At 26.8% G+C, this 17605-nt stretch overlaps 8 protein-coding genes across 8 annotated transcripts; 3 read left to right on the plus strand and 5 right to left on the minus strand.

Moving 5' to 3' along the window:
* Positions 1–881: 881 nt before the first annotated feature.
* Positions 882–2231, minus strand: cand_024020 (CRAL TRIO domain-containing protein; the record flags this gene model as incomplete). The annotated part of the gene is made up of 1 exon (XM_067212632.1): positions 882–2231. One exon carries the CDS (start codon positions 2229–2231, stop codon positions 882–884), a length of 1350 nt encoding a protein of 449 aa, XP_067068673.1.
* Positions 2232–2617: 386 nt separating this feature from the next.
* On the minus strand, positions 2618–4213 carry cand_024030 (pescadillo N-terminus domain-containing protein; the record flags this gene model as incomplete). Its single annotated transcript, XM_067212633.1, has 1 exon — positions 2618–4213. The coding sequence occupies one exon, from the start codon at positions 4211–4213 to the stop codon at positions 2618–2620; it is 1596 nt and encodes a 531-aa protein (XP_067068674.1).
* A 385-nt stretch (positions 4214–4598) lies between these two features.
* Positions 4599–5681, plus strand: cand_024040 (dimethyladenosine transferase protein; the record flags this gene model as incomplete). Its single annotated transcript, XM_067212634.1, has 1 exon — positions 4599–5681. The coding sequence occupies one exon, from the start codon at positions 4599–4601 to the stop codon at positions 5679–5681; it is 1083 nt and encodes a 360-aa protein (XP_067068675.1).
* A 218-nt stretch (positions 5682–5899) lies between these two features.
* On the minus strand, positions 5900–7244 carry cand_024050 (26s protease regulatory subunit 8; the record flags this gene model as incomplete). Its single annotated transcript, XM_067212635.1, has 3 exons — positions 5900–6779; positions 6852–7023; positions 7106–7244. The coding sequence occupies 3 exons, from the start codon at positions 7242–7244 to the stop codon at positions 5900–5902; spliced, it is 1191 nt and encodes a 396-aa protein (XP_067068676.1).
* A 429-nt stretch (positions 7245–7673) lies between these two features.
* cand_024060 (uncharacterized protein) lies at positions 7674–8051 on the plus strand (the record flags this gene model as incomplete). Its single annotated transcript, XM_067212636.1, has 1 exon — positions 7674–8051. The coding sequence occupies one exon, from the start codon at positions 7674–7676 to the stop codon at positions 8049–8051; it is 378 nt and encodes a 125-aa protein (XP_067068677.1).
* A 345-nt stretch (positions 8052–8396) lies between these two features.
* Positions 8397–10370, plus strand: cand_024070 (uncharacterized protein; the record flags this gene model as incomplete). The annotated part of the gene is made up of 1 exon (XM_067212637.1): positions 8397–10370. One exon carries the CDS (start codon positions 8397–8399, stop codon positions 10368–10370), a length of 1974 nt encoding a protein of 657 aa, XP_067068678.1.
* A 20-nt stretch (positions 10371–10390) lies between these two features.
* cand_024080 (uncharacterized protein) lies at positions 10391–11149 on the minus strand (the record flags this gene model as incomplete). Its single annotated transcript, XM_067212638.1, has 3 exons — positions 10391–10858; positions 10934–10956; positions 11086–11149. The coding sequence occupies 3 exons, from the start codon at positions 11147–11149 to the stop codon at positions 10391–10393; spliced, it is 555 nt and encodes a 184-aa protein (XP_067068679.1).
* A 137-nt stretch (positions 11150–11286) lies between these two features.
* cand_024090 (glycogen debranching protein) lies at positions 11287–16866 on the minus strand (the record flags this gene model as incomplete). The annotated part of the gene is made up of 1 exon (XM_067212639.1): positions 11287–16866. The coding sequence occupies one exon, from the start codon at positions 16864–16866 to the stop codon at positions 11287–11289; it is 5580 nt and encodes a 1859-aa protein (XP_067068680.1).
* Between the last annotated feature and the right edge of the window lie 739 nt (positions 16867–17605).

Consider the following 17605-nt stretch of genomic DNA (forward strand, 5'->3'; position numbering starts at 1 on the left):
TCTTAACTAATATCTAATAAATTTATTTTTAAATCTATACTTTTTTCTAATCTCAAAGATATTTTTAACCTTTAAGAATCCAATGGAATATATTATTCACTTCTATGAATATTCAAGGATAAGTATTAATACAGATACATATTGGACTTTGAAATTTAGGATAAGATCTGTAAAACTGAAGTAAATTCATTTTTGGCTTACTTTGATATATAGAATTTGTACTTTTTTAGATGAATTAGGATTTTTTAATTTTAACAATATTTTTGGTTATATTAGGATATGTCGGTACTGTTATCTATATTAATACATTGATTACCATTCAAAATTTCCATGAAAACCTTGAAATATTAAAGTGGTATAAATTTATAATACACCAAATAAACCCTAAATAAAAGGACTTAAATATCTGAAATTTAGAGAAATGTAGACACTAAAAAAATAAATCTCAATTTCAAAGAAAACAAGAGTATTATTTCACCAGTTATAACTTACAAAAGTACATAACTAGAAACCAGAAATTATACAAATTCTGAGGGATAAATCTGGAAACATTAAAACAAAAATTTTAAGTACAGGGATATGGAAGTATTAGAAAAAGAGTGATTACAGGAATATTATATTTGTGTAATAGTATAAGAAAGATAGAGTTTAAAAGCTTTAAGTGAGTTAACTAAATTCTCCTAGAGATTTTTTCACTGAAGAAATTACAATTTATACCTTAGTAGATGAATAATACATCCAGTAACCAGATAAACACTCAATCTACTGTATCTATTGTAGGTTCTATGTCCCTAAATTACTCAAGATCACTCAAGCTCAAATTTACTACCTGAATAAATGTCAATTTACTAAAAGAAAAGAAAGTGTACCAGTATTATTTACTATTGAACTGTAGATTCATCTAAAACATCAAAGTCGTTTGCACCTTCTATTTCATCTGAAAGCTGGGTATTAGGAGGAATAACATATGGTTCTCCAGGTTGATGCCCTCCATCTTCTATTGGTTCATTTGGATCGATATCCTCATCTTCTAATAATGCGGCTGCAAGCTGGGGAGATGTTGTATTAATAGAGTCCATATTGTTAGGACTAGGAGCTGTAGAACTATCTGAAATTACTCCAAAAGGTATAAGGGGCATTAGGTGATCCTCAGAGTAAAAATTACTCTGACAGAATTTACAAAATTCATCAAAGTCTCTAATCTCCTTGTTCCAGTACATATTAGGATCAAATACATAATTGCAACATCCCCCCCATTCAATATCTAAATACTTAGAATCTACAGCTTTTTTGAGAGGCTTAAAACTTTCCACACCATCTGAATCTGGATCTATCAAAACAAATTTCTCTGCTGTATTTCCTGGTATACAAGGGCTAATTAAACCCCAAACAGTCTTAAAGAACCAACCTGGTCTAATTATATACGCACGATGGAGTCTTTCTGGATAATGATCTACCATTGCCTTTGCAAACTTTAGGGACAAAGAAACCGGAGGCTGTTGTGTTGACTTATTTCCTGTAAAATCCACAATTAAATTTATCTTGTTATCATTATTAGTTAATTGATCAGCATACAAACAAGTCCTCTCCATAGTATACAAGAGAGAATTTAAAACTAAGGAGATATCAATTGATGAGTCACTATACCTAGCCCTCATTATAATACAAGGACGACCATCAAGATCTATCCCAAATCTAATCAAACCTTCTACATTATTCCCTCCACTAATACTTCGTGGATCAATGAACTGTGGAGCATACTTTCTTCGGAAATGAATAGTTTTAACGAGAGCTTCAAATGATCTTATTACCTTGCAATTATAGCCTCGAAGATATCTTAGTAAACAGCTATCTGTACACCAATCCTTTTCATATGAGTCTAATGGACCCTTCAATAATAAACGAGTCTTAATAATCTTCCCTGGTTTATTAGGGGAGGTGGATGTTGATATTACACATGATTCCCTTCCCTTCCAAGCTGAGGCAGCAAAGCTCTTCAAGCGACCGAAGACTACCTCAGAAGTGCTTTGCTTCTTCAAAGGAGCATCACCTTGTATACTTTGAGCTTTTAATTGTTCCATTTTCTGCTTACTTTCAGCTGCCTTGTTTTGAACTTCTAAAAGCTGACGCAAACTTGTAAGAGCTCGAGATTCCTTTTCAGTTAGAGCACCCAAACCTTGTGGAGTTAATTGCCACTTCGTTAACTCCGGACTAGTTTTAAACTGAACCATTATATTTGTCGTCACAATTTACCAAACGGTAGTTACTTAATTTATTATACTTAATTTGGTCTCTTCTCATTCCCCACCTAATGCCTTAGGTTTCCACCCAAGTAATTTGTTGTAGATCCACTCAAAAACCCGCCCCTTTGTACAGCTGCTATGTCTACTTACTCGGATTAATATTGGTGGACGAAGACGTCAATTAACTAACAATATACTATTTAACCTAATTTGTATACTTTTTATAATTCTACTTTATTTAATATTGTGTGCGTAACATTTGATTATTTACCATTCACATATATATAGGATTATGTATGAAATATTAAATCGTCAGAGAAATATGGACAAGATAAATTATTTAGATACATCTAGATAAGTAGAGCATTGTTTAATTACTCACTACCTTTCCTACGACTATGTAACTTCTTAGCTCTTTCTAATTTCAATCTCTTGGTATATTCTATTCTTTCCAAAAGTCTCTTGTGTTTTCTAGATAAAAGTGATTTCCTTGATTCTATTTCTTCTTGCATCTTTCTCTTTTTGTATTCTAATTTAGCTATAGATACTAAGTCATTATGTTTATCTTCATTAATATCTTCTGATATATTAGATTTTGTCATCTCTGCTTGTAAGCTAGCCAGATACTCTTTTTCCCTAGCCTCAGATATTTGTTCATCATCCAAGTCACTAGAATCACTACAGTGAGTTGTTGCAGAGTCATCTTCAGTAGATTTAGTTTTTGTTTTTAACCCTTTGAAGTTATCTAATATTTCACGTTGTAATGGGATATAACCTTGTTCTTCATCATTTACAAAAGGTGATAAGTGTGGTGGTAATATTTCACCTGGAGCATATAATCTAGTAGGTAATAATATAAACTCATTTAAACAATCAAATAGCCATTGTGGTTGAATAAATTCTGAGTTTGGATATTTTTCTATCTCATTAATAATAAATTTCATTGGTCTATCTACAATATAATGAGTAATATTTGAATTGTTACGTTTAATTGGAGAGGCTTCATTCTCCCATCCTATTTTACCACCCTGACTTATAATTACAAATGCTACTGGTACTAGAGGTACTTCTCTTGAAATAAAAAAACACAGATCTTCAAATAATAATTTAGAGTTTGTAGAATTATTTTGAATTGTTAAACCATCAGTAGGTAAACATTGTGTAAGATTTTTTAAGTTATGAGCTTTCAATGATAAAAATCTTCCTCCACTTTTTAATATACTAGAATCAATAATAGGAGGATAAGTTATATTATTAAGCTGATATAATTTAAAATTGACAAATTTCAATAAAACATGATAAAATTCAAGAAAAGTTGTCATAACCCTAAAATCAACATCATCTGGTAGCCTTTGAGAGAATTGATGGGGTAAAAGCCAGATAATTTTTTCATTTAATATCTCAACCTGAAAATAAAATCCTTTAATTGAAATAAAAGATTTTTTTAAAAAGCCACATTTAGATACTAGATACATAAATTCATCCATTAATTTTACTGATTGTTCAATAGTACTAGCTAGTATATTATGATTATCATCTGCTCCTAGAGATGCAAATAAAGCACAAGTTGTTAAAGCATCATCTAAGTCTCGTAAGGCATCTATGAAACAAGGATAACGTTGTTTCACAATATGGCTTAGTGGTAGTTCGGGTTTTCTTTGTATTAAAGAACGGATTTTATTACGATCACTTCGTGACAATGCTTTCTTATATTTCTTTAGGTATACCTTAAAATCCCGAAATTTTGATAGTATAGGATCACATCGCAAAAATAATATATCTTTGCTATGATAATATGTCTTATCTGCTCCTTTAAGTTTCTTTTTTGGTTCACGTGGATATATACCTTTTAATATACATAATCTACGGAAATCAGCTAATGAGAGCTGTAAATATTTTAAAGCCTGAGTACGAGTTATATATTCTGCACTTTCACCTTTTACTCCTTTCTTTACTCTACGTCCACCCATATTATTTTACTAGAGTATTGAAACAGTAAATAATCAGATTCTGACTTATTTATGATGTAGTCAGGTAACTATATACTTGACTATTGAGACATTACGGGTTATACCCGAACCTTATTACCGGTATAATGGAATTTTAAGTATTAAAAAAAAAACAAACCGGTATATTATTAGCGCTAATTGTCTGAAATATAAACAAATGTATTTTTTGCTAATGGAGAAATTTTGAATCTCCTAATTTTTAAGATTATTCTTGGAATATTAAAAGGAAAAAAACAAAATAAGAAATTATTACAAGTGAGATATTTTAATAAATAACAAAAAAATTATCTTAATATTAGGTATTACTTTCTTTAAGAAATCTTAAAAATTGGGACTTATTGTTAAAATGCCAGTTATTAGAAGGGAATATTTAGTAAAAAATAGACCATGTCCTATTGGAATTGTTAATAAAAGGTTGAATATGGACTATACAAAATCAATAACTAATAATGGGAAAAAATCTATAAATTATCCTCATAGTAGTATAATGAATGTAATATTAGATAAAAAAAAGGGTCAACATTTACTAAAAAATCCGGGTATATTGGATAAAATAGTTGAGGCTTCTGATATAAAATCTACAGATATAGTATTAGAAATAGGACCAGGAACAGGTAACTTAACTATGAGATTATTACCTTTAGCAAGAAAGGTTATTGCTTTTGATATTGATCCAAGAATGGTTGCTGAAGTTAAAAAAAGATCAATGAACGCTGGATATAATAATTTAGAAGTTAAAGAAGGAGATGCACTTCGTAGTGATTTGGGAAAATTTGATATATGTACTGCTAATTTACCATATCAAATATCTTCACCATTTGTATTTCGAATATTATCACATAAACCTACATTTCGCTGTGCAGTATTAATGTTTCAAGAAGAATTTGCTTTAAGATTATTGGCAGAACCAGGTGATAAACATTATTGTCGTTTAACTTTAAATACTAAATTATTATGTAAAGTGACAAGAGTATGTAAAGTATTACCAGGTAGCTTTAATCCACCTCCAAAAGTAAATTCTATGGTAGTTAAATTCATTCCTAAAACTTGTCCAATTCCTGTTAATTTTAGAGAATGGGATGGTTTAATGAGAATATGTTTTTTACGTAAAAAGAAAACAATAAGAGCTAATTTTAAAGGTAGTTCTACTCTAACTATGTTAGAAAATAATTATAAAACATGGTGCTCTTTAAATAATCAAACTCCTCAAAATAATGTACCATTTAAAGAATTTGTATTCAAGATATTAGAAAATACAGGGTTAGAATCCAAACGTGCATTTAATATTAGTATAGATGAATATTTCAAGCTCTTATTAGAATTTAATAAAAATGGGATTCATTTTATAAATGTAGCATATAAATTAGATAGTTCTAGTATTTCTGAACAAATGTTTATTGAAGATGATATGAGTGAAAACAGTGAATAGTTAACATAAATTAATAGTATTCAAAATTATATATAATCATTAAATATTAACTAAATATTGTGGAATTCTCTTTTTTTTTTTTTTTCTTTTTATAATCTAGATATACTTTAAATTATAATCTCTACTTATTAACATCATTGTAAGTATATAATATTAATATCATAAATTCATATTAAATATCTTATTATTGTACTTAATAATTAAAATAACGAAAAAAATTATTTCCATAATTTCCTTAGACTCATATTCCAATCACTATCTTTCTTCATAACTCTTGATACAGCCATATCAAAATCTTCTTGAGTAACATGTCTTCTTCTTTCCCTTAATGCAAACATACCAGCTTCCGTACATACAGCTTTTGATTCAGCACCAGAAGCACCTTGCATTTGTTGAGCTATCTTCCTTAAATCAATTCCACGTACAAGATTCATCTTTCTACTATGAATCTTCAAAATTTCATAACGAGCATCTTCATTTGGATTTGGAAATTCTATTTTCCTATCAATACGACCAGGTCTAAGTAGTGCATCATCTAAAATATCAATACGATTTGTAGCCATAATAACTTTAATATTTTGTGTTGACTCAAAACCATCAAGTTGATTAAGAAGTTCTAACATTGTTCTTTGTACTTCACTATCTCCAGTTTCCCCTTCAGTTCTTTGAGATCCAATAGAATCTATTTCATCCATAAATATTAAAGATGGAGCATGTTCTCTTGCCATTACAAATAATTCACGAACCATACGACTTCCCTCACCAATATATTTTTGAACTAATTCAGAACCAGATACTCGGATAAATGTACAATCTGTATGATGTGCAACAGCCCTTGCTAATAATGTTTTACCTGTACCTGGTGGTCCATATAATAACACACCTTTTGGTTGGGCAATACCTAAACTTTCAAATATTTCAGGATGTTTTATTGGAAGTTCAATAACTTCTTTTATTTCTTTTATTTGTTCATCTAATCCTCCAACAATATCATATGTACTATCTGGCACTTTTTCAACTTTCATTAATGATACTAATGGATCTACTTTACTTGGGAATATTCTGTGAAGTTTAAATGAATCACTTAGTAATGCAACCCTAATTATAATTTATTTACAATTTATATATTTAATTTTTATAAAAGAAAAGTAAAATATTTTAAGTCCTTACCTTGTATTTGTAGTACATTGAGATATATCAATATTTTTTGCAATATCAACTAGAAATTTACCTTCTGGATTTAGTTTTACTAAAACTTTATTACGTCCCATAACTTTAATTACTTCTCCAACATAGCTATTAGATTCTAGTAAATATTGCAATTCTTCACGCAATTCTCTAACTATAAATATTTAATATATAAATTAAATATATAGTCCAATCTTATATAAAAATATTCCCTTTGTAATTAATAGATTACTTACCTTTAAAATTTAATTCATTTCTCTGTGCATGTAGACGTCTAATATTTAATTGTTGAGATGAAATAGCAACTTTTAATTGCTCTATACGACTTTTATAATAAGATGTTGCAGGATTTATAATTTCTACCATAGTTTCCATTTATATTAGATCTTATATAATATATATATATATGTAAATAAATAGTTATTATCTTATTATATATTAAAAATTAATCCAGGAATTTTCAATATTAAAAAATAATTTTAAGAAAAAAAGGGGAAGAAAGAAAGAAAAACTTTTAACTCTTTCTTAGCCCACAAAATAAATCGGCTATTATAATTTACAGTTGCAAAAATATTTGGCGGTTTAATTTATATTAGAAATATTTTATGTAGTACCGCTGTAATATCAGAAATATTAAAACTTTAAAAATGATCCTGAATCCTTTAATAATTCATAAAAAAAGTTGGAAATAGATAATATTCTGATCTTTTTCTTTACATATATTTAGTTTGATCTATTTTTCTTATACTGGCCATTATAATATCTTAAATTTACACTTTATTTTGTCAATAACATAATAATAAAATGAAGCATAAAGAAGATGAGATTAAATTAAAAAGTGAACTAGAATTAACTAAACAAAGAATGAGACAAGAAATTGAGCGTTTAAATCATTCAGAACAAGTTATGAGTGAAAGTAATAACGCACTTCAAAGTACAAATTCAATATATAATATATACAATAATAAATTGAACTTAAATATGTCAAAATTCCATAAAATACGTAGAAGTAGTGAACAAGATACTTATTTACTATGGTTTTCTTTTTTTTTCCTTTTATTTACTTGTTGTTTTATTATATTAAGAAGACTGGGATTTATACGATACTTAATTTTTAAACCAATTATTATAATTATGAAATTATTTAGAGATAATGAATTTAATATAAAAGAGGAATTATAAAATTTTTTATTTTTATTTTTCTTTTTTTATGTTAATTAATAACTTTGTTATTAGGATAATAAAATATTTTTTTATCTTGATAATAATTTTTATATTTACTAAATATTAATTTTAAGTTAAGGAAAATAAAAATATTTAGTGTATATATAATATCTAATAAAAGTTATAAATAATCATTGTAATAGCGCTTTGTGAAACCTTAGAAATATAACAAATAAGAATAAATAGGAATAATACTTTCAAAGGGTCTATATTTAGTTCTAGATAAGAATATTTAACTTAAAAGGTTGAATGATTATTGGATATTAATTTGATCAAATTATATTTAAATTTTAAGTAATATAAATGGATATTGAAAAGGTTTATTTAACTGAAAATGTTGAGAATAAAATAAAAAATATTGATTTAATGTCAGAATGTAATCCAGATAATTTTTATCTATTAATTGGAATAATTATAAATGAAGATAATTATAAAGACTGTGTCATTATAACAGATATATTTCATCATTCTTCTAATATTTGGGATGGAAATATAAATGATTTAATAAAAGATATAAATACATCACTTCCAATAGGTTTTAATATTGTTGGCATTATAAATTATAATGAAGATGTGACATATTGGATTGAAGACTTAATAAATAACATTAATATGAAATATTTATATGAAATTAAGGTTAATCCTTTAAAATTAATGATAATTCCAAAATATTCAAAATTAGATTTAATGGAATCTGTAATAACATATGAATTACTACAAAATGGAATGAAGATTGAATTAAATTTATTAAATACTATAATATGTAATAAACATATATTATCAAAATTTGGATATTTTATTGCTTCTGAAATAAATTTTTCATTTATTATAACAAAATCAGAAGATATAGAAATAATTAAGAAGATAAAGAAGATAATGAATATAATTGAATGTAATTCTATATTTGTAACAAGAAATTTAATAAATAATGAATATGTTATGAATTTTTTTGTTTCAAAAGGAAATAATATATTAAAAACTGATAATAAGATAACTTTTCAAGAACAATATAAAAATTCAAATAATATAGATGACAAAGATAATTTCAATATACCATATTATATACCAATGTATTTTTTTTTTAGAGATGATTTTAATGGAAATAATATAAATGAATTAGTTAGTTCATATAATGAAGAAGATAATATAATTAAAGATAATGAGACTTATAGTAGATTAAAATTTCACTTTGTAGGATGTACATTTAATTTTAATAATAAAGATAATTGGCAAGAAAATTTACGTCAATCATTTCTTAATCAGTGTGAACATTTTATTTTAAGACTAAGAAATAGGACAGATTTATATAATAAGATAATTTTAAGCTATAATTTAAATTATGAAAGTTATATTTTTAAAATTAAAGAATTGGTAATTCCTATTATTTTAGCAAATACTGGTTCAATATTTCTAAATGAAGATAATGAAAAGATATTTAACAATGATAAGATTAGAAAAGAAATAAGAAAATTATGGTTAGAAATACTTAATATAAATTATAGACCACTTATTTCAAAAGAATTTGCATTGAAATTATCAGTTTCAGATTTTTATAAAAATGATGGGAAATTAATTTCACCACATAATATTCTTTTAAAAAGTATAAAGACTATAGGAAAGAAGAATTTAGATTTTACAATTTCTAAAGAAATACTAGATAATGAGATTTATAAAATTGAAGGAGATTATTGGTACTTTCATTATTTTCAAGATAATATAGATGATATTGGATGGGGTTGTACTTATCGTTCCTTACAAACGGTATTAAGCTGGTATTTACTTAATAATTACAGTATAAAACCAATACTTAATCATTATGAAATACAGAAAATATTAAAATATCATGATAATACCCATGAAGAATTGGAAATAGGTTCAAATACATGGATAGGAACAATTGAAGTTTCATACATATTAAGTATTTATTTAGGAATTCGTTGTAAAATAATGTATTTTCATAATATAGATGAATTTATCCAAAAATATGATATATTAATAAATCACTTTGAAATTATTAGTTCACCAATTATTATTAGTATTGGGAATTATTCTTACATATTAGTTGGCATACGCACTTTTCAGAATATTCAGAATAATGTTGAATATCTTATTTTAGATCCCCATTACAAAGGAGATGATAATATAGATATTATAATAAGACGAGGTTGGGTTGGATGGAAAACACCTAATTTTTTTAAATCTAACTCAAAAGATAAGTTTGTAAATATACTTCTACCTACTAATATTGCTGAATTTGACTCTGATATTATTTACTAACTCAATTTTTTTTATTAGTATTATGAATCCTTCTTTACTTTGAAATATTCATGAGTTTTAAATGGATCAAAATCTGGCTTATCTGTATCCCTTCTTAATTTAACTCTTAATGATGGTACTGAGTATGTTATTTGTCTTGCATTTTCACGCAATGGATATTTTCTACAAATAGGTGTCTCAACCTTTTTTTCACTTTTAGGTTTATGTCTTGGAGATGGTGGTATCATTAATTTTAACAATGAAATATGTGAAATATCTTCAGTTTGTATTTCTACATCTTTAGTTATATTTTTATTATTTTTAATTGCAGTTTCTGATAATGGAGATTGTGGTATTGGTGATAATTTTGGTTGAAATCGAGCTCTATGTCTTTGACTTAATTGTGGAGTTGTTAAAATTCCTAATTCTGAATTTTCTTCTAATGGTTTTGTATATCCATTTCGTAATTTCGCTCTAAGCCTTATATTCTCTTGAAGTAAACTTTGATTCTATTATATTAAGATATACAGATGAATATATATGAAATGTTATTTAATTTAATTTTTCAATAGATATAAACTTACTGTCTTCTTTTGACCTTGAATAACTGTTCAATAAGTAGATTTCATTTTGATCAAATTTTTATTTTATTTAGATAGAAACATATTTAAGATAAAAATAAAAATAAGAAGTAAATTTTTTTCTTTTGTAAATATAAAAAAATAAAATTACTCACTTCTTTCATAAAATCGAATGATTTCTTCGGTATTTTCAGTTTTATTCATTCGGAAATCATTCATTTGAAAAAGAAACAAAGTTTTTAATACATAATAATACTAAAAGTTACCTAATACAATAAAATTCCTATCCACACTACAATACCGGTATTTACATGCAATGTAAATTGCATATAATGACGTGGCACTATTTTTCTAGATTATTTTTTATTTTGCTTAAATACATATGAAAGAAATTCAAATATGGTACCAATTGACCATGCTTGTGCTGTACAACTATCTTTACAATAATTCCCATTATCATTTGTAAGCTCAGGTAATGATCCCCATGGACTTTTGGCAATATACTCTCTATGATTATTTAAAAATTTCATAGTTTCATATAGAGCTTTTGTTTTGTGAGATTCTAGATTAAAATTTTGTTCTGATTTAGCAGCTGCCAACATCATCATATATTTTGCTTTTAAGAAATATCCAAGTGGCCATACCCATTCAGGCCCTTGATGATAGTTGAAACCGTGTGCAATATGAAAATCAGTAGAATCATTAGAATTATCATAATTTGGATAATAATTATAGTCTGATGGATCAAGAGTTTTTATTCCTAACATATTAGGTGATAATAATTGTTCTTCTACTATTTTTAAAGCTGAAAGAGCATGTTCTGTAGTAAATAATTCTGGAGCAATACCAATTGCTATAGAAAAATTTGGTCTGAGTTGATAATCAGCCCATCCACTAGATGATCTATGCGTATCTTTATATATAGATACACGATTAATAAGTTTAGTATCTATATCATATTTATCATTTAACCTATCTCTAGGTGGAATATAAAATGAATATTCAAAATTTGATTTGATCTTAGTTATCCAGTCAGAATAAGAAAGAAATGAAAAAGAATTTGAATTTTCTATATTCTTAATGTATACTCCTGTATAAGGGTATTCTTTCGAATTTTTTATTTGTGATAAAAATTGTAATGTATTAAATAATAATGCAACAAGTTCTATATTAGCTCCATCTCTTGGTGTTGCAGGTATCCCTTTGTTTCCAGCTTTTTCGGAGGATCCCATTTTATCCATCCATGTACCACAGTTATGTTTATTTCCACCATAGAATAATCCATTTGATGAGTCCCAAGTAATTGATATATTAAAACCTTCATCTTTCATTTGTTCATCGATTTCTTTTCCTGCATTTTCTTCACGAAAAGAAATTCCTAATACATGCCTAGTCAAGATATATTGTATAATATCACATAGCTTAAGAGACTTAATTTCATCACTTGTACAATCCTGAAGTATCCATTTAAATGCATCTTTTTCCTTTTGTAAAGAAGAAACATTTATAGGACTTTTTAAATTTACTACTTCTTCTAAAATACTACATCCATCTTCAACATTTTTGCAATAATCAACAATTGCTCCAATAAAAAACCATGTTGCATCTCTAGCATTATATCGTGGCCGATTACCAGAATCTAATAAATTTGGTATTAATCCATTTTTCATTAATCTTGCATATCCCAAAATTTCACATTTTGCCTCCATACTTCTATTAGTAAATAATAGTATTCCATTTATCGATATAAAAGTATCACGCCCCCAATTTCGCATAAATCCTGTTGAGAAATGTGGTAGACCAGCACATAATGATGGTAACTTTGTACCCCATATTAGCGGAGCAGAAGGTACATATGAATAAAATTGATATGTTGCAGCTTTTATTCGCATATAAAATATATCAGTCATGATAAATTTATTACTCATTTCAGCTGAGGTTATGTTACCATTGGTATTTCCAAATAAAATATAATACATAATACATCTATAAATTGCAGAGAATATTTGATCAATATAAGTAATAAGATAATCAATTGGAATTTTTGCAGTTTTTTGAAGTAAAGTATATTGAAAGTGGATCCAATTAGCCAATTCTATTAATGGAAAAGTCCCCATATCTTCACAAATTTCTGTCATCTCACCTCCTTTATTCCTATCACATTTATGATATTGTTTATTATTAAATGCTTTGTATTCCCTTAATCTATTAATTGTATAATCAATATACCAAGATCCCTGCTTAAGATGGATAATAAATGGATGACTTTTTCCACCATCATCATTCATACGAATATTATCAAATATACTAATACAACTATAAATACCACAGTATGGCATATCTCCATAATTTGGTACGTTATAAACACTTCTACTTTTTGTACGATCTAGTTCCTCACTAGAACAGCTATACATTATATAGTTAATTGCATCTGATGTATTACATTGTTTTAAACAATTTTCAATAATAATAGGTAGTTTAATAGCAATATTATCATAAAATTCCTTAAAGGCATTTTTTGCAATACTTACACCAGTATGACGTATTGTATGTAAAATAATTAGTGATCCAGATGGAAAATTGTGTAGATTTATAGATGTTTCATGTAAATTCTCATTGTAACAAACATTTGCAATATCTTCAAGTTTACTATAAAGTATTAAGTCAGAATCTAATCCATGTATCCTATTAGGATCATTTCTATATGCTGCAAAAAAATAAGTTGGTACAACTAATGTACCTACAAATAATGTCTCTTTTATTTTACCATCTAAAGTAATATTAATAGGAATATTATTAGGTTTATCATAAGTAAATGATGAATGAGTTATAAAATAGATATTTTCTTGTATATTTGGATTATATCTTTGAATCATCAATATGTCAGATGTTAAATAATGAACATGGGTTTCATTAAATCCTGATGTAGCCATATTATAATGTACTTTATTAAGTATCTTGCGTGCCTCCATAATACCAGGTAATTTATCTCCAGATTTCCATTTAGTAGCTAAGGCTAAAGATTTTTGACGTTTTAATAGAGAGATAATATTATTAATATTCCCATTTTTATCCATAGTATATGGAATATTAGGATCATGTACCCAATTTCCATCAACAATATACTTATACTCATATTGTAATTTATTACTTTGTGGATAAATTATATTATCTTTATTATTTGTATTACTAGTAGATTCTGATGAATTTCCAAATTTAACAAGTATCTTAGTACTAAAATGTCCATCCTGTTGTTTTTCAAGAGAGATACTGTTTTTCCAGTTATCCCAATCTCCTCTTATCTCAACATTATTACCATTATATTTCCATTCAATAATAATATCTGCTACAAAATCAGAATAAGTACCAGATAAATCTCCCGAAGTTCTACATATAATAGAATTATCTGTTACTAGACCACTTCCTAATCTTTGAAAGGGTCCAAGGCTGTTTGATCTTGACCTTAAATTTAGTTGTGAATTATTATTATCAGTTTCAGTTCTACCCCTTTCTTCTCTAACTTTCTCTGAGATATTTGCTATGTAATTTTGATAAAGTCTTCTTTCTGATACTACACTAATATTATGTGGTACTAATTCATCAAATCCTCTAGTAGATCCTAATGCACATGCAGCGGAAGCTACTAATGCAGCAGTTGGTAATGTATCTACTGGTGTTCTTATTTCACTTGGAGTTTCATTATCATGGGTGCAATCAAAAAATAATGCAGGGCATGGTCGTCTTACTAAAGGTTGTACACCTTTAAGTTGTGGTAATTCAACATTAACCTCTCCAGTATTATTATTTAAATCAATGGTTTGATAAAGTGATGGTATACACATCAAACCACCAATACCGTTTGAACTGTATGTACTTACAAGATATCCAAGAGATCCAGGATCATTTGCACGCATTGCTTCACGTATTAAAGCATTTAATCCAAGCTGTCTTTCAAATTCCAAATCTACATCAAAATTCCCAGTAAATAATTCAGCATATACCCAAAGATTAGGCCTAACTTTTCGACTCTTCCTAAGCATATATTTTGCTACATGTGGTGGAGTAGAATGACAATTATCAAGTCTAATACCATGAAAAATAGATGCAACAGTAGTACAATAATCTGACATCCATTTCCATAAAAAAGGTACATCTTCTTCATTCTTACCATATCTTAATTTCACACAATCTGACCAGACAAATAAATCTCTCCTTAAATAAACAAAAGATCCAGAAGCTGCAAAATCTTGTAAAACATTCCATCCCATTACCCAACCATTATTTGCCATATATTGAAGTTTACCACTTGAATCAACTATTGGAGTAAAATATCTAGGTGTTAATGCTTCCCAATGATTATATCCTAATGAACCCTTCTTACATTGAACTCTTTCCCACATTACAAGGCCACGTACTGAATTACTTATAGTTTTTATTATGTCATCGGCAAAATTATATAATCTACTTTGTACAATATGTAATTTATTTCTTAAATCATTAGAATTACATAAACTTAACTTATTCAAAATTGAACCTGGGATAATAATCATTTTACCTCTCTCAGTACAAGATAAATGTAATGCAAATTCATAAAGTTTATCTTCTATAGAGGAAGAGTTTATACCATTTTTCTCCATAACTCTATTAAATAGATCTGTCATATCATCATCATTAACTTTATATTGATTAATAATTCCTTCTATATCAAGAGTAAAATATTCATTTATATTAAATTTCCTTAAAACTTCTTCATTAAGAGCATGAATAACTCTATCAACATCATTAGAACTATTAATATTTTCACTAATTCCATACTTATTCATATACATTCCCTCTAATATATTCTTTGAAAATTCCTGTAATCTATTATCTAGATCTACAGCAGCAGTTAAATGAGGTGAATTTTCTAAATTATAACCACATTCTGGGTGATCAATTAACCAAGGTGAATTATCAGCTGTGTGATTTAAAACAATATCACAGGTTGATAATATTCCAAAGTCATTCTCTAGCTCTTTAATCACTTCTTTTAAATATGATACTTTCTCTTCATTTGAAAGCTCCAATTTATTATCTTCTATACTTTCTTTATTATTTTCACATTTTTGAAAAAATAAAGATGATATCTCATTTTGATTTGCTAATGAGTAGCACGAACCAGATTGTCCAAAAACTTGTAATGGAGTAAAATGTATCATATTATAATTAAGTTTTGAAATTATTTCTAATCTTCTCTTCCATTCAGTTATATTTCCTAAACATTGGCTTAAAACTGTCTGCATACATATACCCGAACTAGGTATAAATTTCTTATTTATAAATAATTGAGGTTCAACTATTAAATTATTACATATTTTATTTTCTACTGGTTCTCCATTCATAGAATTCCATTTCAGTTTAATATTAGTTGAACCTGGAACTTTTAAAACAATACTCCAATAATAATTACCTAATTCATCAATATTAAATGGGTCAACTAATTCGATATCTCCATGAAAATTTTCAACATATAATTGAAATTTATTTCCTTCTATTCTACCATTATATAAAATTATAATTAAACAGTCATTACAAAGTACACGTATATTACCAACACTTCCAGCAAAACTTAATCTACTTAAATTATCAAATTCAGAAAACCATATATTCTTACTGTTTATATTATCTAACAATAAGTTTGGTATTTCTTTCTTTGTATGGATTTCTGTAGTTGTTTTATTAGATACTTGTATCTCTTGATTATTTATATGGTCATTTTTTTCACTTGATGTATTTGGAGATGTATGCGTTGTTGTATTACCTTCAGATGTATTTGGTGGTGATATATCAGGAATAACAGCCTTAGCTGGTAATGTTTCACTTCTACTAGAATTACCACTTCTAATATTGTTACTGTCACTTTTTGTTTGATTACGAAAGTTTAGGGATTTTAACATTTTTAATCTTAGTATATTTATTAAGTAGTATAAATGTTACCTAATGATAAAAGTGCACAATATAATTGCGTGCCATGCCTTGTTGCAACTACGAGCGTAAGAATAAGAGATTAAAGCGAGGGAAACTTTAGATTCAAAGACTAGAAGAAATTACAATAACGATTTAGCGCCAAATCTTATTATTTTTTGCTTTATTATTAGATTTAATATTAAGAACTTAAATTCTAAATTTTTCATCTCTAAATTTTACTTCTATTCTAATATTTAATGATATGTATTAGATTTAATTTGACAAGATTAATTTATATAAATAATGATAAATTTACCAACTAATTTAAATAAGTGAAAATATATAGACGAAATCTCGATCATAAAAAAAATATTAGAGATAAAACAAAAACATCTTTGGTTATATTGTAAGTTATCTTTCTTTATTTTTCTTAAGTAAATAATATTAGTAATATATATAAACTAGTTACCTCTTAGATAGTGTTATTATTGGCTATTATTATATTATATTATTGCAATATACCCTAGTTATTATAATAAAAAGAGTAAAATAAAAATATCTGAAAAAAGTAAATATTAATATATAAGTTGGGAGTTTTAAAAATTCGTATTTTATAAATATATATCAAATCTATTAAGTGCTACATACTGAATAGCGGGTTTGGTCTAGTGGCTATGACGCTCGCCTAACACGCGAGAGATCACGAGTTCGATCCTCGTAACCCGTACT

Source organism: Cryptosporidium andersoni (genome assembly GCF_001865355.1).
Source record: "Cryptosporidium andersoni isolate 30847 chromosome Unknown contig_20, whole genome shotgun sequence".
NCBI classification, from domain to species: Eukaryota; Apicomplexa; class Conoidasida; order Eucoccidiorida; family Cryptosporidiidae; genus Cryptosporidium; species Cryptosporidium andersoni.